The 22,423-nt window shown below is 46.4% G+C and overlaps 1 protein-coding gene across 1 annotated transcript; it reads right to left on the bottom strand.

Moving 5' to 3' along the window:
* Positions 1–12,475: 12,475 nt before the first annotated feature.
* LOC140471910 (uncharacterized) lies at positions 12,476–20,381 on the bottom strand. Its single transcript, XM_072567450.1, has 2 exons — positions 20,220–20,381; positions 12,476–15,113 (listed from the first exon to the last, which is right to left on the bottom strand). The coding sequence occupies exon 2, from the start codon at positions 14,312–14,314 to the stop codon at positions 12,812–12,814; it is 1,503 nt and encodes a 500-aa protein (XP_072423551.1). The 5' UTR covers positions 14,315–15,113; positions 20,220–20,381; the 3' UTR covers positions 12,476–12,811.
* Between the last annotated feature and the right edge of the window lie 2,042 nt (positions 20,382–22,423).

Raw genomic sequence — 22,423 nt, 5'->3', positions numbered from 1 at the left:
ATCGTGGTATCTGGCTGTGCACTAAGAGGAGTGCAACAGTCTGGACTGGGACCCTGAAACGCTTGGTAAAGAGTCAAATCATCTGAGCATTGAAAGCCCCATCACATTGCATGCATTTTCTCTTGTTTTCACTCTGTTCCTGACTTCCCTTGGTTTTCCGAATGAACCTGCTAAAATTGTTATTACACACATCTGCACAAGCTGTGAATTGAACCCAGGCCTCTCGTCCAAGATTCGGGATATTTTCACCGCGTCACAAAACATCGACTCGAACTTCCTTTGTCCCTTGCCTGCTCAGTCACACCTGAATCAACTCTGCAATTGGGAGGAAGCGGCGGAACAGAAGGACCGAGTAGCGGCCGGTCCTCCAACCAGAGTGAATGAGGAGAGGGGTCAAAAGCATTCTCGGGAGTGAACGGTTCAAGATTGGTCAGAGAGCAAACTATTTTGCAGGATTGATCATTCTCACGACATAGTGGAGCATTAAACGTCTCTCATAAATCAATGTGAGATTGTAAAAAATACTGTAGTTGAAATGTAAATCTGATAACGTACATATTTCCAATCGATTTACACTACTCGAGAAACAAACTTATTTTCAAACTCCCAGTACGATTGGTAATTTACATACCTGGCCGGTATTGTTGATTTGGACCAGACAATTTGCATATTATACATCTCCATGATTATAACTCGACAAAGCAATTATTAATGACTAATATTTTACCCATCACTCTGTGCAGCTATGAATATTCTCTATAAACTCACTATTAACCTGAGAACGCAAGCGCAGTTTGGTTTCAATGTAGAGCATGCGCAGTGTCACAATGGTAAGGGCACAGACAGAGAAAGATGGAGCTGCTTTCTCCGGCAGCGGCTGCGATCGGCTTCAGAAAGCGGCGCTCTGAGCCGGTGTGTGGGAGCCTCGCTGGGAGAAAGGAGCGGAGAGAATTCACAAGTCCCGGATAAAGGTTAAAAAAACCCTGAAAAGACCCTCCAGGCCCTGTGATTATAACTCGACAAAGCAATTATTAATGACTAATATTTTACCCATCAGTCTGTGCAGCTATGAACATTCTCTAAAAACTGACTGATAACCTCAGACGCACGCGCAGTTTGGTTTCTATGTGGAGCATGCGCAGTGTCACATTGCTCAGGACGCAGAGAGAGACATGGAGCTACTTTCTCCGGCAGCGGCTGCGATCGGCTTCAGAGAGCGGCACGTGGGAGCTTTGACGGGAGAAAGGAGCGGAGAGAATTTACAAGTCCCGGATAAAGGTTAAAAAAAAAACTCGGAAAAGACCCTCCAATCCTGGGTAAGGAGGTGGCGGTCTCTGATCAGGGAAGGGGCCCAGGGTCACGGCCGCCATTTGTTTGAGGGAAGAGGGAGCGCGGGCCTGAGGGCCGCCATCTTGAGAAGGTCAAGGTTCAGGAGGGCGGGGCTCTCGGGGTCTGTAGAACAATCAGAGGAAAGGGAAGACCCATTGTTATTGATGAATTCCACGTACACAGCTTCACTGGGCGATCCTGCAGGAATATCCTCTCTCAGTCCTGCTGGGATGTTTCACCCAATCAGAACCAGCAGCTCTCCTCCTCTCTCAGCTCCCCTTCTGTCCTTCCTGCAGCATCTGTCCCCTGGAACATTGAGCTGCCTGTCCTGTCCCTCCCTCAGCTGCTGTTTCTGTAATACCTGTGATATCCCAGTCCCATCTTAGATTACTTCACTAAAGACAGGAATTCACCCGATGGATGTTTCTTAACATCAGCAATTGTTTAATACTCACTTACAGGTTTTTAATTACATCGTTTTTGAAGCATTTACTTCACATTCAATCATTTGCAATGGTGGGATATGAACCTATGTCCAGAGAACACTTGCTGAGTTTCTGCATAAATTGTCACACGATAATGCCACTCGGTATCACTTCGCCTGCTTACAGGTTGTATATCGCAGTGCAACATGAATCAAAACCCTTTCTTCCCACACAATTATTTGATCCTGAACTTTGATGTTATCAGCCAGTATTTCTCCATGTGTGATCCCTCACTGTATGCGTCTAATTGCTGCCTCTGTCAGTGTCTTTCACTCCAGCTACTCCAGATCCTGAGCCAACAGAATTCTCCGATCCAGAGAGATGAGGCAGCACAGGCGAGGAATGGTGACTGGAATTTTCCAGATCTCTGTGGGCTCACTGCCATTCTACATGTGTAACCCTCACAGCATCAGTCTAATTTCCCATTCTGCTTATTTATGTGTCTACTATAGGTACCCGGGGAGTTCCTGACTCAATAGGCTTGCCAACTGCTGGTTGGGAAGATGATCGGTCAGTCAGAGAGACAAAGGTCAGGGAGGTTGGGAGCCTTTAATAAATCCTGCTGCCAGGTAAGATCACTCAAATGCACAGAGCAGAGAGCAATGAGAGGGCTCCAAACATCAGCTAACAAGACATGACATAGACATAGTGCTAGAAGGGGGAGCACAGTACAGGCACAACCCAGGCTCAATCACCACGCCTACTTTAAGTTTTGTTGCACTGAGCCAGCATCGGGAGTTCCCAGTTTTCAATCCAGACGTGTGCTGTCTTGGTGAGCACTAGGACAACAGAAGGGAATGCAGGCCTCACATGAGAAAGTGGTAATGCTGCCTGGGATCTTTCTGTTCCCTATTCCCTCTCCAACATTGTATCTATGGGTCATCTTGTGGACCAGTGTCTTCAATCATTCTAACTCCTATAACAGTTCCTATCTCTGTCTTCTCCTCCCTCTCACCAATTATTTCATATATTTGAAACCTCCAGTCCAGATGACCATCCGTATCGCTGTAACTTGCTTCAGTCTCTACAACATGCCTTGTCTCGATAGTCTCCTCCTCCAATAACTGGAGACATCGGGTCTGTTTCTGTGCGGCATGACTCTTCGGCCGAGGTTTCCTAAACGGAATGAGTTGCATTTGCCTGTGTTTGGCCCATACCCCTTCAAACCTTCTCCTCTCCATGTACCTGCCCAAGTATCTTTTCCATGTTGTAATTGTACTTGTTTTTACCATTTCCTCTGGCAGTCCATTCCATCTATGCACCATCCTCTGTGGATAATGTTGCCCCTCAGCTCCCTCTTTAAATCCTTGCTCTCTCACCTCACGTTTATGCCTCTAGCTTTGGACTCACCTACCCTTGGCTTTTCACCTTACTGAGGCTCTACATGCTTTCATAAACCTTTATAAGACCACCCCGTGGCCTCCTTTGCCCAGGAGAAATATTGACGACAATGTTACAAATATCTCCAACTCATGTACTCAGTGCTCTGACCAATGAACACAAGTGTGCCAAATGCTGCTTTCCCCACCCTGTCCCCCTGTGATTCAATTCCTAAAACAGTGTAACTGCACCCCTTGGTCTCTCTCTGCTCGACAACACTGTCCAGGGCCCGAACATTACCTGTGTTAGTCCTCCCTGGTTTGTCTTAACTAAATCCAACACATGAATTAAATTCCATCTTTCGTTCCTTGTCCCACTGGCCCAGTTGATTAACATCCCCTTCAATAACTATATTCCCTGCCCGGTCTTCCACTAATTTTGATATCCGCAAACATACAAACAGTGACTGCTATATTTATACCCAGATCCTCTATATAAATGATGCACATCAGTGGCCCCAGCACCAATCCTGCTGGTCACTGCTGGTCTAAGGCCTCCAGTCTGAACATCAACCCTCTACCTCCTCCTATCAAACTCATTGTGTCTCCAGTTGGGTCGCTCTCCCTGAATGCATGTGACCGAACCTTACTAACCCATGAAGCCTGCTCAACCCTGTCAAAGGCCTTGCTGAACCCAGAAACAATGTCTGTTGCTCTGCTTCCATCTATTTTCTTGGTCACATCTTCAACAAACTCAGGCAAGTTTGTGAGACATGTTTTCCTGCGCAGAAAGCCACTCTAACTGTCTGCAATCAGTCCTGTCTTTCCAAATGCATGTAACTCGTACTCTCAGAATGATCTCCAACACCTTACCCATCCTCGATTTCTGTCTCCTCAGTCTGCAGTTCCTTGGCTTCCCCTTGCAGTCTTTCTTAAATAAGGGCACAAAATTATTTTCATAGTCAGACAGTCATACAGCACAGAAACTAACTGTTCGGTTGATACCGACCATAATCTTAAACTAACCTCGTCCCTCCTGCCTCTTCCTGGATCACATCCCTTCAAACCTTTCCTATTCCTGTACTAATATTTCAAGCTTTGTAATTGTACACACAGTCACCCTTTCCTTGGGAATTTCATTCCACACACAAAACACACTCTAACAGTTTGCTCCTTATGTTTTCTGATTTTAAATCTCTCCCTTCTAACCTTAAGAAATGTAGCCCCTAGTTCTAAATTGACCTGCTGTTGGGAAAAGACAAGTCACGTTAACTCTATCTGTACCCCTCATTATTTTATAGACTTCTATACGCTCACCTCTCAATCTCCAGGCTCATGTGAAAAATGTCCCAGACTGTACAACCTTCCTTTATAACTGAAACCTTCTATACCCATCACCATCCTGGTAAATGTGATCTGAACCCTCTCCAGCTTAATATCCTTCCTATAACTGGGCAGAGTATTCCAGAACAGGCCTTACCAATGTCCTGTACAATCTACACACGACTTCCCAAACTCCTAAACTCGAATGACTGAACAATGAAGGCAAGTACCATTTATAACCATCCTGTCTCTCCTTGTGGCAATCTTCAAAGAACTACGTACCTGAACCCCAAGGCGTACAACACTACTGAAGACCCTACCATTAATTGTGAAAGCTCGACCCTTGTTTGTTGTAACCTAAATGCATTACCTCGCATTTACCTGAATTGAACTCCATCTGCAGTTTTTCAGCCATTCACGCATTTCATCAAGATCCCTTTGTAATCTCAGAAAACATCCATCACTGCCCAGAATGCCACAAATATCATTGCTCAGGCCCCTACAATTTCTTCCCCAGCTTCCCACAATGTTCTGAGATACACTTGATCAGGTCCTGGGGATTTATCTACCTCTATGTTTGAAAACTTCCAACACCGCCTCTTCTATAATGTGGACTCATTTCAAGACATGGAGTCATCGAGATGTACAGCACGGAAACTGACCCTTTGGTCCAACTCCTCCATGACGTTTGTCAAACCCATTTGCCAGAACTTTGTCAATATCCCTCTAAAATCCTGCTATTTATATACACATCCAGATGCCTGCTAAATATATTTCTGTCAGCCTCCACCATTTCTTCTGACAGTTTATATCATATATATATACTAACCTCTGCAGGAAACAGCTGTCCCTTTGGGCCCTTCTAAATCTTTTCTTCTCACCTTAAAGCTATGCCTTGTAGGTTTGGACTCACCCCCCCACGACCGGAGAAAAGTCTTTATCTATTGAACCTTTTCCATGCTTATCATGATTTTAAGAAACCTTTATAAGATAACTCCTCAGCGTCCCATGTTAAAGTATAAATAATCCCAGTCTCTTCAGCTTTTCTCTGTAGTGCAAACCCTCCAACCCTGGCAACATCCTTATTCATTTCTTCTGAACCTTTTCAAGTTCCACAACATCCTTCCGATGGCATTGAGACCAGAATTGCACACAATATTCCAATAGTGGTTCGGCCAAACACTGAGCGCCCCAGACCTTATCCACAGTAAGTTCCAAAGTGAAATATTTGTTTAGGATCTTGTAGTTTCACACATCGTTGGATTTGTTGATCATTAAGAATACTGGTTTTGTCCCGAGCTCTTCTTTTGCTCTTAATACACTTTGGATTCTCCTTAACTTTATCTGCCAAAGTTATTTCATGTCCCCTTTCTGCATTCCTGATTTCCATCCAAAGAGTATTCCTACAGCCCCTATGCTCCTCAGGGATTCCCTTGATCCAGCTGGCTATACCTGACATGTGCCCCCTTTTCCTTGACCAGAGTCTCCGTATACAGCCAGTGATTCTGAAAGCTGTTGGCATTGAGCTGCACACAAACAGGAACATGCTGGTGATGAACGGTCCTTTTATCTCACATTTAAAATATTTCCAATTGTCAGAATTCCCTTTACCTGCAAATAGACTCTCTAATCAACTTTAAAAAAAGTTCATGTCTGATACTATCAAGATTTGTCTTGCCACATTTTATAACTTTAACTTTTGGATCAGGTCTGTCTTTCAGCAAAGCTATTTTCAAACTAATAGAATTGTGGTCACTTTGCCAAAGTGTTCCCTCACTAACACCTCAGTCCTATTCCCCGCCTTGTTTCCCAAGGGGAGGTCAGGTTTCGCTCCTTTCTCCTGTTGGGCCATTTACATATTGACTGAGACCTTGTCAAAGGCCTTACCAAACGCCATGATAACCACATCATCTGCACTGCTCTCATAAATATTTTTAGATAACTTTTCAAAAAAACTCATCAGACAGGATTTTCCTTTCCAAAATCTGTCCTGAATCTATTCCTTCCTTTTCAATGTTGATACATCTTGACCCTCAGAATTGTTCCCAATTTTTACCCAATATCCCTGTGGCCAGCAAAGTATTAAAAAGATCCAAAAGGGCCCCAGCAATCTCCTCCCTTACCTCCCACTGCAGCCTGCAATACATTTCATTGGACACTGGGGATGTCTCCCCCTTTATGCCTATGAAAGCATTTAATACCTCCTTATTGATCTTAACATGTTCTCGAGGCTCACCATCCCGACTGAAATCCCCAGCTACAGTGTCTTCCTCCTGTGTGAATACAGATGGGAAGCATACATTGAAGACCTCAGCTCCTTCCTCTGGCTCCATGAGCAGATCGTCCCTTTGGTTTCCAACAGGCCGCACTCTTTAGCTGGGAATCTTCTTACTCTGACTCTTGTCATAAAATATCTTGTAGCTTTTCCAAACTAGTGTCTGCCAAGGAGGTTTCATGGCCATTAAGTGACCCTCATTTTTAAGGACCCCCTTGCACTCTCTATAGTTGTTGAAGGGCTTCACCTGGTTTGATTGCACTGTATTTTCTTTACCAAACTCACAATATCACTTGATGAGTATTCGCTGAACTTGGTGCCTTTGTCATTCACTGTTCATGGTACATGCTGGCCCTGAATTCTCACTGTATCACTTGAAAATACTCCCTCTTTCCAATTGTAGGCTCGACTGTAAATAGTTCCTCTGAGTCTATATTTTTCAAATCCTGTCTAATGCTAGTAATAATGATCAGTGATAGTGATAATGAAATGATAAGTAGCATTCCCCAAATTTGGACACACAACTTCTGCATGATCCTTAGCTCTTTCCATCATGACTTCAAAACGTACAGAATTATGGTCATTATCCCCAAACACTACCTTATCCTTCTCTCTGTCAAAATGTTCAGTACCTACAGCCCACCCTGTCTCTTTAATATCCTCCAGCCATTACCAAAAGCTTGTACCTTCCTCAAGCCTTTCCATCATATGATATCACTGCAAACTTCTCCAGTCCCCACAGCACTCCTCCATCCTATCCTACAGCACCTCACTCCCATAAACCTTCTACCATCCCTATAAACCTCCTTATCTGTATAAACCCCTCCAGCTCCCACAGCCATTCCTGCCCATCCTCCCTTTGTGTAACATTATGAAGCCACGAGACCATTCCCCAGACTGTAACCTTGGCCAATCTCTGCAATCTTATCTATCTCTGTGACCTCCTCCCATCATTACTAGCCTTCTTAACTCTGTAACCTCTTGCAGTCACTAAAATCATCTGTGAATGTGTACCATCCTATTGAGGTCTGGCACCTCTTCCAGTCCCAACAACTCTCTCTACCAGTAACCTTGGCTAGTCTGAAGAGTCCTTACTAATTCTTCAACCCTCAGTATTGATAACTTCATCCAGTTTCGATAACTGAGAAGAGAGGAATGAGAAGGCTCCAAACCTCTGTTAACAAGACATGACGTCGATACAGATCTGGAGGGGGAATACAGTACAGGCCCACCCCATGCACAATCCCCATCCCAACTTTAAGTTCTGTTGTACTAAAACTTGCTACACTCCAACACTGCACCTTTGGCATGTTTTGTGGACTGGTGTCTTCAATAATTTTTAACTCCAATAACAGTTCGTATCCCTGTAACCTCCTCCTATCCCAATAGTCACTCCACGTATTTGAAACGTACTGCATTCCAGGTTACTATCCCTATCGCTGTAACTTGCTTCAGTGTCTACAACATGCCTTATCTCGGTTGTCTCCAGTTACTGGAGGAGGAGACTGAGTTATGCAGCACGAAAATAGTTCCTTCGATCCAACTCGTCCATGTTGACCAGAGTCCCTGACCGAGTCGCGTTTCCCTGCATTTGACCCAAATCCCTTCAAACCTTCTCCTCTCCATGTTTCTGCCCAAATCTTTTTTACATGTTGTTATTGTACTTTTCCCTACCACCTGCACCATCCTCTGTGTGAAAAATGTTCTCCTTCAATCCCTTTTAAGTCTTTCCCCTCTCACCTTATATTTATTCCCTCTAGAACATAGAAGACGGCGGCACAGTACAGGCCCTTCGGCTCTCGATGGGTTCCACAGGTTGGCGCAACAATGTGAAGCCCAAGTAGCCAACACTATTCCATTCTCATCCATGTGACTATCCAATGACCGTTTAAATGCCCTTAAGGTTAGCAGATTGACTCCTGTTGCAGGCAGTCTGTTCCATGCCCCTACTACTCTGAGTAAAGAAACTATCTCTGACATCTGTCATATATCTTTCACCCCTCAATTTAAAGCTATCCCCCCTCATGCTCGGTATTGCCATCTGAGGGAAAAGGCTCTCACTGTCCAATCCATTTCACTTTCTGATTATCTGAATATCTCAATTAATTCATCTCAAACGTCTTCTCTCAAACAAAAATAGCTTCAAGTTCCTCATATCACGTTTCCTCCAAACCAGGTAACATCCTAGTAAATCTCCACTGAGCCCTTTCCAAATCTTACACATCGTTCCTCTCATGGGGTGACCTATCTGCTCTGTCATTTCCTGGCCTATCCCTGCTGCCCTTCTTGAACAAAGGAACCACATTTGCTATCCTCCAGTCATTCGGCATTTCATCCGTGGTCAGCAATGTATTAAATATATCCACCAGGGCCCCAGAAATCTCCTCCCTTACCTCCCAAAGCAGATTGGGATACATTTCATTCAGAGGGAAGAGAGACCTGGAGCCTTCAAGAAATCCTGCAGCGAGATAGGACCACTCACAGTGAACAGAGCAGAGAGCATTTCAGCGATCGATCTTTGGTATGGAGGACATAACATAGGTACAGAATTGAAGGGTGAACACAGAGTGTGATGGTCCCAGGCTCAATCCCCACTCTCTCGTTTACTTTCTTCTCTGCTGTATTGAGTCTTCCTTTGTCAATATAGGAAGTTGACAGTTATCAATCCAGGCCAGTGCTGTCTTAGTGAGGATCAGTACAAAAGCGGGGAATGCAGGCCTCCCCCCAAGGAGATGGTTTTGAATCCTGGGATCTTTCTATTCCACACTTCCCCCGATCACGCTGACTTTTGTCATGGGATGGAATCATTCAGCAATGAAGCATACCTTTCGGTCCACCTCATCTGTGGCAGGGCCTTGAATGCTTGTAATTCCCAGAAAAGTTCTTATTTCTGTAACCTTAACCCTGCCCACAATCCCACTATTAATTTGATCCCTACTCCAATACTGATGATTCTTCATATTTGTAAATTGCTCTAGTCTTGATAACATGCCGAATCTCAATAATCTCATCCTGCACTCAGTACAATAATCACTATTTCTGTAGTTTTTCACAATAACTACAGTCCACCCTGTCACTGTAAAATCCTTTTCAGACCCTTTTCCAGTCGCAACAACACTCCACATCTCTGTTTGCTCCTCCGAGCACCTCGAACGCTCTCACTTTGTGTGGCCAGTACTCTGTGTGAATAACCCTTGGCATGTGGATGGACAATATGGTATGTGAATAATCCTGTCGCCAGAGGATGGTCAATATTGCGTTGGAATAATCCTGTGGCCACATGCTGGTCAATAAAGTGTGTGCATAATCGTGTGGGCTCAGAATGTTGAATATTGTGTGTGAATACCCCTTTGGCTTGAGATTGGTCAATACAGTTTGTGAATGATCCTTTGGACTGTGAATGGTCAATACTGTGTGTGAATAACCCTTGGCCTGAGGATTGTCCAAACTTTGTGTAATTAATCCTGTTGCCTGAGGTTATTCAGTACTATGTGTGAATAATCCTGTGCACTGTGAATACTCAACACAGAGTGTGAGAAATCCTGTGGCCTGAGAGCAGTCAATACTGTGTGTAAATAACCCAATGGCCTGTGAATTGTAAATACTGTGTGTGAATAACCATTGGCCTAAGGATGGTCAATACTGTGTGTGAATAATCCTTTGGACTGTAAATGGTCAATGCACAGTGTGAATAATCCTGCAGCCCGAGGATGGTCAATACTGTGTGTGACTAACTCTTTGCCGAAGGATGGGTAATACTGTGTGTGAATAACCCTGTGGCCTGTGGATGGTCAATGCAGTGTGATAATAATCCTGTAGCCTGTGAATGGTCAATACTGTAAATAAGTCTTTGCATAAGGATAGGCAATACTGTGTGTGAATAATAATGTGGACTGTGGATTGTCAATGCTGTGTGATAATCATCCTGTGAGCCGTGGATGGTCAATATTGTGTGTTAATAATCCAGTGGCCTGAGGGTAGTCAATGCTGTATGCGAATAATCATGTGGATTGAGAATGGCCAATACTGTGTTGGAATAACCTTTTAGTCTAAGAATAGTCACTACTGTGTGAGAATAATCCAGTGGACTGAAGATTGTGAATACTGTATGAGTAATCCTGTGACCTGTGTACTGCCAACACTGTGTAAATAGTTCTGTGGCCAGAGGATGATCAAGACTGTGTTGAATAATCCTCCGGCCTGATGCTGGTCAATACTGTGCGGGAATAATCCAGTGGCCTGAGGATGGTGAATACAGTGTGTGAATAATCCTCTGGCCTGAGGATGGTGAATACAGTGTGTGAAAAATATTGTTGCCTGAGAATGGTCAATAAAGTGTGCGAATAATCCTGTGTCCTAAGGTTGGACAATACTGTGTGGGAACAATCCTGTGGCCGGAAGATGGTCTTCACTGTGTGTGAATAATCCTATGGACTGACAATGGTCAATACTGTGTGTGAACAATCCCGTGGCTTGAGGATATTCAATACTGTGTGGGAATAATCATGTGCCCTGTGAATGGTCAAGACAGTGTGTTCGTTAATCCTGTGTCCATATGCTGGTCAATACTCTGTGTGAATAATCCTGCTGGCTGAGAATATTGAATATTTTGTGTATGTACTCCTGTGGCCTGAGGTTTGTCAATACAGTGTGTGAATGATACTGTGGCCTGATCATGATCAATACTGTGTGTTGTAATCCTCTGGCCTGTGAATGGTCAATACTGTGTGTGACTAATCCTTGGCATGAGCGTGATCAATACTATGTGTGAACAATCATGTGGCTGTGAATGGTCAATACTGTGTCAGAATAATCCTGTGGTTTGAGGATGTTCAATACTGTGTGGGAATAATCCTGTGACCTGTGAATTGGTAAAGAGAATATGTTCATCAATCCTGTGGCCTCAGGTTGGTCAATACAGTGTGTGAATGATCTAATGTCCTAAGGAGGGTCGATACTGTGTGTGAATAATCCTGTGGTCTGTGAATGGTCAATACTGTGTGTGAATAACCCTTGACCTGAGGATGATCAATACTGTGTGTGAGTGATCCTGTGGACGGAGGATGGTCAATACTGTGTGGGAATAATCCTGTGGATGGAGGATGGTCAATACTGTGTGGGAATAATTCTGTGGCTTGAGGATGGTCAATGCTGGGTGTGAATAATCCTGTGGCCTGAGAATGGTAAATACTGTGTGGGAATAATCCTGTGACCTGCAAATGGTCAAGACATTTTGTTCATTAATCCTGTGGCCGTAGGCTGGTCAATACAGTGTGGGAATAATCCTGTCCGCTGAGAATGTTGAATATTGTGTGTGAGTACTTGTGTGGCCTGAGGATGTTCAATACTGTGTAGGAATAATCCTGTGGCTTGAGGGTTGTCAATACTGTGTGGGAATAATCCATGGCCTGAGGATGGGCAATACTGTGTGTGAGTGATCCTGTGGCCGTAGGCTGGTCAATACTGTGTGGGAATAATCCTGTTGGCTGAGAATATTGAATATTGTGTGTGTATATTCCTGTGGCCTGAGGTTGGTCAATACAGTGTGTGAATGATCTTATGGCCTTAGGGTGGTCAATACTGTGCGAGATAAGTGGCTGTCCAGCCCCATCTACGGCACTTTTTATTTCCCTTCCCAGGAACAAAGACACGGAGGAGTCTGTCCAAAACTTTTTCATTCAACTTTGCAAAGTCGGGTGCTGTTCCCAAAGGTACACACACACAAGCATAGTAATCTCCACACATTATATACATGTATATGTGGGCTGGGTTTACTACTGCTGCCTTGACCAACGAGTGCTCGGATTCCCCACTGTTTTCCTTATTTGGGTTCTGGTGCCTGGGATTCTTTTATCATTCACTTGGCCAATCAGTGTTTGAGCTTCCCGTTCTTCCCTTATATGGATGATGTTGTACAACTGTGGTTAAGGGCGGCCTCTCAACTATCGAGGAAAGCTGTTACAACTGTTTCATTCATATAAACGTGGGGGAGGTCCGGCAACAGTTGAGTGCCTGCTTGTGTTTACTATGAGGTAGAAAAGACTAAAAGGCAGCTAACCGTTTAAAAATTACACTACCCCCTACAAATCCCCCGTGTCTTTTCTTACGGCCTGTAATTTTTCAACCGTAAGTTTCTTCTCCAGGGCATTTAATAACTCCCGAGCTTGTTCATCAAACTGCCCTTCTCTAATACTACCCCCGCCCAAGAGGGATTCACGTTGTTCCATCTCGAGATTTATTCGTTCAACCTGCCCATAGGGAACATCCTTCTTAGTAAGGGCGGTTTCGATCAGTCGTTGAGTTAATCCACGGACACAGGGAATAACGCAACACCCAAGGGCAGTGAGTACCCCTGCCATCACTATACATGAGACAAGAAAGGGAACGACCACCCCCGTCCATTTACCGAACCAAGCTTCCAACCAGTCCGTGAGGCCAGAGTCGATGCCCGAGTTTTCGGCCAGTTCGTCCGCCAATGTGGTGAGTCCATCCAGGGCGCGGGTGATGGACCCATCAGGGGCTGTGTTCTTGGGGATGAAAGTGCAGCACTGAGTGCCTATCATGACACAAACACCCCCCTTCTCTGCCAACATCATGTCTAAGGCCAACCTATTTTCCCACGCCATCCTACTAGTGGCGTCCAGTTGTTCTGCTATTCCTTTCACTACATCCCGGGTATAATTAATGAACCTCTGCTGATTGTAGTAAATATAATTAATCCAATCCACGTTCTTATTGATGGTCACCCACCAGAACAGTGACGACTCAAAACCCGCCGCTATCTGGTTCCTAGCCTTGTATTCGTCAGGAACACCCCTGGGGACCCCTATGGCATCTAAATATATGTTATCATCGAAAGAGGTCTCCAAAGCTCTCTCAGTTCTTCCACTAGAACGGGGTTGCTCTTGTTTTTCGAATGCCAGGGTGAATGGGATGGCCAATTGAACGATCGCACAAGTGCCCGTCCATTTTTGGGGCAGGGTCGGTCGCAGAACCCTCCCACCACAGTACCACCAGAGGTCTGCCCTAGGTACATGAATGTGGGAGTAATTCCCGCCCCCGGTAGTTTCATTGACCAGCCAGATTGATCCGCTGCACTTGTCAAATGTCCCCACATCGTCGTCCCACTGTAGTCCCGTCCGAGAGACGCAGGCCTGGTGCGTACCCGTTACCCCTGAGAATGATGGCGGGCGGGGCGCCCCCTCAGACCTGACGGGGGGAAACTTCAAACTCAAGGGTCGACAAGTGGGGTCGTTCCAGGCCTCTCGGTCCTGGTACAGCCTTATCATGCAGTCCATGGCTCGTGGGTGTTTCTCCCATCCCAGCGGGAATGGGACCACCTGAGGGTTAGGGCGGGCACTCGTGCATGCGTAGCAATCACTCTTTTTCATGCTCCTCACAGTATATTTGACCCATTCCATCCAGGCATTCGCCTCCCCGTATCCCGTTTCTATTTCAAAGGTCTTTTCCAAATCCGTTGTCTCAATTATTCTAATCTTTTCCTGCTTACCAGTGGTGGATGAGCCCCCAGACTCAGCTTCAATGACCGTGATATACGTGCAGCACAGCTGCATCCCCCCCATCCTGCCTGGCCCCCAACTCTAATACCCAGTATTGTTCTATTAAGTCTCGCCTCGTTCTTTTCCAAGTTCTTTATGGTCAGATAAAGCGGATTGCACTGATTCTGCCCACAATCTCGTCCAGGGGTGATGGGATCACGGACAACTGACACCATAGCCTGGACCCCGGGGGCTGGAGGCCTACTTAGGCCTTCCCTACCATACAATTGTAATACTAACGTCTGACCCTGGAATCCCCTTTCTCTCTCTAGATTCTGCTTAGTTTGATTCAGTTGACTTTTAGTCCTACAGGGCACCAACTCACATAGGTCTAAGCTAAGTGTCTGTGTTGATTGGTTGGCAAGCACGGAGATGGTGAACCACTGACGGTCCTCTGCTTGTTTTAACCAGAGGCCAAATTGGGTAACACGCACACTATGACCCAGCCCAAGGACAATGGCATAGCAAGTTAACAATACGATTGACCGCATTTTGTCGCGACACCCGTAGCCCGAGGGCACAGTTCCTTTAGACTCGCCAAAGTCCGATTAGTTCGTTCTCAGAGTCTCTGTTCCTTAGATGCCTTTGTCAGAGAGGTTCGTTCGTCCTCCGTCGGTTGTGGCACTGGTCCCTTGACTCGAGTGTAATGTGTCCAGCCCTTTTCGGCCGTACGGACAGCCGTTTCGGTCGTCAAAAGTACCAGGAAGGGACCGTCCCAAGTTGGTTCGAGGGTACGCTGCTTCCAGCTTTTAATCAGGACCCACTGACCCGGCTTGACGGTGTGCACCGCAAACTCGAGGGGCGGCGTCTGTGCCAAAAGTCCCTGTTGGCGTAAACGAGATAGAGCAGACCCCAGAGCCACCACATATTTTTGCACAAACATATCCCGAGACTCAAATACAGGAGGTTCCCCCTTCGGCCCATGGAACGGGAGGCCAAATAACATTTCGAAAGGGGAGACGCCCAAATCCCGCCTTGGCTGGGTGCGAATTTGCAACAGGGCAAGGGGTAGGCATTTGGTCCAAGGCAGGCCGATTTCACTAGTGAGCTTGGTTAGCTGCTTTTTGATGGTCTGGTTCATTCTTTCGACCTTGCCCGAGGAGGAGGGATGCCAGGGGGTGTGCAAATCCCAGTCAATCCCCATTGCTTGCACTACATTCTGGAGGACGGTCGAGGTGAAGTGGCTCCCCTGGTCAGAGTCAATAGCGCGGGGTAGCCCAAATCGTGGGATGATTTGCTCGAGTAGAATCTTGCTAACCTGAGTTGCCGTTGCCGTGGTAGTGGGGAAAGCTTCCACCCATCCTGTCAGGTGATCTACCACTACTAATAGGTACTTCAGGCGACCTATGGCGGGGAGCTCAGTGTAATCTACCTGGATATACTCAAACGGCCTATAGACTGGACTCCTACCCCCTTGTCTTGCATGCTGCCGCAGCCCCCTTTTGTTAATCTTTCGACATGTTATGCAATCTCCTGTGACCTGCTTGGCTACTGTGTACAGACCAGGGTGAGCATATCGGCGCAGGAAGGCATCACACAGTGCCTGGGCGCCCCAGTGACCCCCTTGGTGTAAACGGGCAATAATGTCCCGCGTCAACGGTCGATTTAGTAGCTGGCGGCCATCGGGTAAGGTCCACTTGCCTTCCCTATCCTTTGTACCCCCCAGAGACGCGAGAAGAGTTTCTTCTTTGTCAGTAAACGTGGGCACTTCGGTAATTTCGGATATCTGTGGAATCCTTACCAGGCAGTTTATTACTTCCTTCCCCATCCCAGCCAATTTTGCCTGTTCATCTGCCAATTGATTCCCCAGGGTCTCTATTTTATCGTCTTTCTGGTGTCCTTTCACATGTACTACAGCAATCTCTTGTGGCAGCAACAAATCCTCCAAGATCATGGCTACTAGTTCCTCGTGGACCAACTCCTTTCCTCTACTATTTATCATTCCCCTTTCTTTCCAGATCTTCCCAAAGGTGTGTACTACCCCAAAGGCATACTTAGAGTCAGTGTAGATTGTCCCGGCTATTCCCTTTAAATTCCTCAGAGCCCGGTGCAAGGCGTACAATTCGCACGTTTGTGCGGACCAGGCATTCGGTAGCCGTCCACTTTCCACTAATTCCCAACCAGTCTCACTAATGACTGCATAACCGTTGTGTCTCTTCCCATCTATCACTCGAGAGGACCCATCAATGTACCACCGCCTACCTGCATGTAAGGGGGTATCCCTCAGATCTTCCCTCACTTTACTCTGGTACTCTATTATGTCTGAACAGCAGTGTTCCAGTTCCTCCTCCCCTTCCCCTTTCCAAAGAAAGTCCGCCGGGTTCTGGCAGCCCCCGACTTCTATTCGGAGGTCTTCTCGGTCTAACAATATGGCTTCATATTTCAGAATTCTCGAGTCAGTCAGCCACCTCCCGGCCTTCTGATTCAGAATAGTTCTAACCTGGTGGGGAGTAGTGACTGTCAAGGGGGCCCCGAAAGTCAACTTCCTGCTTTCCTCTACCAGCTTTGCCGTGGCTGCCAGCGCTTGGACACACTCCGGCCACCCTCGGGAGACTGGATCCAGAATTTTTGACAGGAAAGCCACGGGCTTCCTTTTACCCCCCCAGTCCTGGGTCAATACTCCAAGAGCGGTTCCCTTTCTGGAGTTCACAAAGAGGCGAAATGTCTTACTAAAATCCGGCAAGCTTAAAACAGGTGCGGCCATCAATTTTCCTTTTAGGATTTCAATTAACTTTTTCTCCTCCTCCTCCCATTTTATTCTGTTGGGTGCCTCCTCAATGAGTTTTAGATACAAGTCTTTAGTAAGGGGGGCATAGTCGTCTATCCATAACCGACAATAGCCTAAGAGTCCCAAGAACTTCCGCAACTCCCTCTTGGTCGTTGGGAGGCCTAGTTCGATTATTGCCCGCACCCTTTCCGGACTTATTCGTTTCTGTCCCTGGCTTATCAAGTGTCCCAGGTACTTAACCTCTTTCTCGACATATTGGAGCTTCTTCTGACTCACTCTTAACCCCTTCTCAGCTAGGTAATTTAACAGGGCATTAGTCCCAAGTAGGACGTCCTCCTCCGCCGGTCCGGATAAAAGGAGATCGTCCACGTATTGTATAAGCTTAAGGGCCGGGGACAAGGTTAGTCCCTCCAATAATTGTTCCAGAATCTGCCCGAACAGAGTCGGGGACTCAGTGAATCCTTGGGGGAGTACGGTCCACCTGTACTGTTGTTTTCTGCCAGTATCAGGATCCTCCCATTCAAAAGCAAAAAGATCCCTACTGTCCTTGTCCAGGGGACACGCCCAGAAGGCATCCTTTAAGTCGATAACACTAAACCAGCCGTGGTCCGGGGGGATTCGCCCCAGAATAGTGTATGGGTTCGGTACCACAGGGTGCCGTACTTGGACAATTTTATTTACTTCCCTTAGGTCTTGGACCATTCGGTAGCTCCCATCCGACTTCCGGACCGGCAGGATTGGGGAATTGTATCGTGACATACAGGGCTCTACCAATCCATCTTTTATTAGGTCTTCCATAACTGTCTTCAGGCCCTGCCTCCCTTCCCAAGAGATGGGGTATTGGCGCACTCTGACATCGGGGCTCTGGGGCTTTAATTTTACCTCCACAGGTCGAATTGCGAGTCCCCCCCGGTTCCCTTTGGCGACCCAAACCCTAGGGTCTATCTCTGTCAATCGGGACTCACTAAGGTATGACATGGTAACGGCTAATTCTTCCTCTTCTCCCACTTCTATTCGCAATCCGAAACGGACTATCAAATCCCGTTCCAACAACCCATAGGGAAGATGGGGGAGGTAAAGGAGTTCCACTTGGAGTTCCTCCTCCTCCAGCCGCAAGGGTTGTGGTTCGAATATTTTCGCATTAAAAACCCCACCCTTAACTCCTGAAATGTTTAATGTTTTACCTTGGAAGCCAACCCCCCTCGGATGGAGGGGAATTGAGGACCTGCCAGCGCCTGTGTCAACTAAGAAGGTAACATCTTGTCTAAATGGGCCCACCCGTAAATTTACCAGGGGTTCTTGGTAGGCCCGTGTTCCGATCCTCCCCTGACTTCCCTAATCCATTTGTTCACACTCCATTTCATACATCCCTTCTCTTTCCCTTTTAAACTCGGGACAATCCCTTTTGAAGTGTCCCAGTTTCCCACAATGGTAACATCCGGCCTTCTGAGGGCGCTCAATTCCATAAGATCCTCCTCTCTCACTTCTGCCCCGTCTCGCTTCTCTCCCTCTCCAACTTTTCTTCGACGTTCCTCTTTCCACCCCATAATCTCCCTCCCCCATTCCGGTGGACTTACAAGCTTCCCGTACGGCTGCCACCATCATTTTTGTCTTATGTTTCTCCCTTATTACATCCCTCTGAACGTACACCTTCTGTGCTTCCCGTAATAATTCTGCAACATCCTTTTCAGCCCAATCCTCCACTTTCTGTAATTTCTTCTGAATGTCAGGCCATGACTTAGTTACAAAATGCACCTTAAGCATGCTCTTGCCTATTTCCCCGTCGGGGTCTAAACCTGAATACTTTCGCATGGACTCCCGCAAACGGTCTAAAAACTCACTCGGGGATTCATCCTTTTTCTGTCCAACTTCAAATGCTTTTGCTAAATTCCGCTGTTTGGGCACGCAGGTTTGGATTCCCCTGATTATAAGGCTTCTGAGGTCTGTCATATTGGCCCTTCCCCCCGCGTCGTTATGATCCCACCGGGGGTCCTCTAAGGGGTACTTCTGCTCTCCACGCTGAGGGCCGTCCTGATGCTCCCTATCCCAAATGGCCATTGCACTATTCCGGATCATAACAATTTCATCGTAATTAAATAGTATTCTCATCATGGCCTGCAGTTCAGCCCATGTGTATATACTGGGCCCCAGAAATTGGTCCAGTTGTATTCCCACACTGAGGGGGTCGTCCAGTAGACGGGGTAGTTCATTACGGAGATGCCGGATATCCCCAGAATTTAAAGGTTGTACTACGAACCCGGTCCGTTCGTTCCCAAACGGCACCTCTCGTAAGGGGTTCAGCTGTTCAATATTGTCACTCCTCCCAGCTCTCAATCCCTCTTCTCGACCTCTCCGCATCTCGAGTCGGACTGATTTCCTAGTGCCTGGGGTGAGTTCTGTGCCCCCTCCTGTACCCCCCCCAGCAGTCCCTTCCTCACTGGTCGTAGCCTGCTGGGACTCGGAATTATCCATCGCAGGAGGGAGCTCCGCGCTGGACGCCTGGTCGTGCGCGGGTGGTATATACGGGGGCGGGGAAGACGGTGGCAAACCGTCGGTGAGGATGTCCCAAGACTTCTGGGGCTTCCTCGGGTCTGTTTGGGGAATCAGAGGATAGAGACGCGTGGGACTCTCGCCGTCTCCCGCCAACCAGGCGGCGGCATATTTGCTCTCCTCTGGGTCAAACGGTTGTTTTCTGTTAACATATACATTTAGGATTTGACACACCCAGTCTTCATCAGACCCATACTCGGGCCAAACTACCGAGGGGGCGCGGATAGGTTCTTTGGTCCATATAAAACAACAATATTTTATCATGGTCTCTTTCTTTAAGTCCTTCGTTCTACTACTGTCCGTCCATAGACTTAACTTCCGACCTAATGGACTATCGGGGGGTATTTCTTTCCCATTTGCAGTCTTCCCTGACTTTTCCTTAGTAAATCTAGAAGTCTGATTTCCCATGGTTTATCTTCGGTCCTGGTCTTAAACGCCCAAAGCGTTTTCACAGATGACCGTCAAAACCACAATTTCCCGTGGTTTATCTTCAGTCCTGGTCTTAAACGCCCAAAGCGTTTTCACAGATGACCGTCAAAACCACGATTTCCCGTGGTTTATCTTCAGTCCTGGTCTTAAACGCCCAAAGCGTTTTCACAGATGACCGTCAAAACCACGCGGCCAACAAGGAAGAACAAAAGAATCTCTTACCTTGATCCGTGCACGGAGTTGTCTGGCCTTTTTAAATGTGTGTACCCCCGTGTATAGTCACTAACCGGTCGTCCCAGCACTCGTCCGTGTGTTCCTTTTCCAGGATTCAAAATTATTTTTAAATGAGCCGGGTCACATCGTCTCTTGGCCGACGGCCAACGGACCAAGCCGATCAGTGAGAAGTATAAATATATACTAGACGCGTCTTTGTTGTAATCAGGCTTGATCCGTGAGCCGAAGAGACTGCCCCCCCCGGCAATAATTATTTCATCCCGGACGAGCCCCCAATTGTGCGAGATAAGTGGCTGTCCAGCCCCATCTACGGCACTTTTTATTTCCCTTCCCAGGAACAAAGACACGGAGGAGTCTGTCCAAAACTTTTTCATTCAACTTTGCAAAGTCGGGTGCTGTTCCCAAAGGTACACACACACAAGCATAGTAATCTCCACACATTATATACATGTATATGTGGGCTGGGTTTACTACTGCTGCCTTGACCAACGAGTGCTCGGATTCCCCACTGTTTTCCTTATTTGGGTTCTGGTGCCTGGGATTCTTTTATCATTCACTTGGCCAATCAGTGTTTGAGCTTCCCGTTCTTCCCTTATATGGATGATGTTGTACAACTGTGGTTAAGGGCGGCCTCTCAACTATCGAGGAAAGCTGTTACAACTGTTTCATTCATATAAACGTGGGGGAGGTCCGGCAACAGTTGAGTGCCTGCTTGTGTTTACTATGAGGTAGAAAAGACTAAAAGGCAGCTAACCGTTTAAAAATTACACTACCCCCTACAATACTGTGTGAATAATCCTCTGGCCTGTGAATGGTCAATACTGTGTGTGAATAACCCTTGACCTGAGGATGATCAATACTGTGTGTGAGTAATCCTGTGGATGGAGGATGGTCAATACTATGTGTGAATAATAATGTGGCCTGAGGGCAGTCAGTACTGTGTGTGAATAATGCTACGGGCTGTGAAACGTCAGTACTGTGTGTGTATAACCCTTTGTCTAAGGATGGTCAATGCTGTGAGTGAATATTAATGTGGGCTGTGGATGGCCAATACTGTGTGATAATAATCCTGTGGCCTGTGGATGGTCAATGCTGTGTGATAATAATCCTGTGGCCTGTTGATGGTCAATACTGTGAATCAATAATCTGTGGCCTGTGCATGTTCAATACTGTTTGTTAATAAAACTGTGGCCTGTGGATGGTCAATGCTAGGTGTTAATGAACTGTGGCCTGTGCATGTTCAGTACTGTTTGTACTGAATGGTCAAGGCAATGTGTTTATTAATCCTGTGGCCATATGTTTGTCAATACTGTGTGTGAATAATCCTGTGGCCTGACAATTGTCAATCGTGTGTGGGAATAATCCTGTGGCCTGAGAATTGTGAATACAGTGTGGGAATACTCCTGTGCACTGTGAACGCTCAATACTGTGTGTGAATAATCCTGTGCACTCTGAACGCTCAATACTGTGTGTGAATAATCCTGTGCACTGTGAATGCTCAATACTGTGTGTGAATAATCCTGTGTACTGAGGGCAGTCAATACCGTGTCAGAATAATCCAATGGCCCATGAATCGTAAATACTGTGTGAATAATCCTTGGTCTAAGGATGGTCAATACTGTGTGTGAATAATCCTGTGGCCTGAGAATGGTCAATACAGTGTCTCAATAGCCCTTTGCCTAAGGACGGTCAATACTGTGTGTGAATAATAATGTGGCCTGTGGATGGTCAATGCTGTGTGATAATAATCCTGTGGGCTGTGGATGGTCAATATTATGTGTTAATAATCTGTGACCTGTGCAATGTCAGTATTGTTTGCAAATAATACTGTGGCCTGTGCATGGTCAAGACTGTGTGTGAACAATCTTGTGATTTGAGAATGGTCAATACTGTGTGTGAATAATCCTGCGGCCTGTGAATCATCAGTACTGTGTGTGAATAACCTTTGGCCTGAGGTTGGTCAATACAGTGTGTGAACAATCGTGTTACCTGAGGTTGTTCAATTCTGTGTGTGAATAATCCTGTGGCCTGAGAATGGTCAATACTTTGTTGGAATAATCCTGTGACCTGTAAATGGTCAAGACAAAGTGTTCATTAATCCTGTGCCGTGTGCTAGTCAATACTGTATGTGAATAATCCTGTGCCCTGTGAATGGTCAATATTGTGTGTGAATATTCCTGTGCTCTGAGACT

The sequence above is a fragment of the Chiloscyllium punctatum genome, unplaced genomic scaffold, assembly GCF_047496795.1.
Source record: "Chiloscyllium punctatum isolate Juve2018m unplaced genomic scaffold, sChiPun1.3 scaffold_198, whole genome shotgun sequence".
Classification (NCBI taxonomy): Eukaryota; Metazoa; Chordata; class Chondrichthyes; order Orectolobiformes; family Hemiscylliidae; genus Chiloscyllium; species Chiloscyllium punctatum.
Note: the sequence above shows the minus strand (reverse complement) of the source record. Positions and strands in the feature narration are given on the sequence as shown.

What these genes read in the sequence shown, in the direction of transcription:
- LOC140471910 (XM_072567450.1), bottom strand. Translation starts at nt 14,314, where the DNA reads ATGGGGGGGATGCAGCTGTGCTGCACGTATATCACGGTCATTGAAGCT.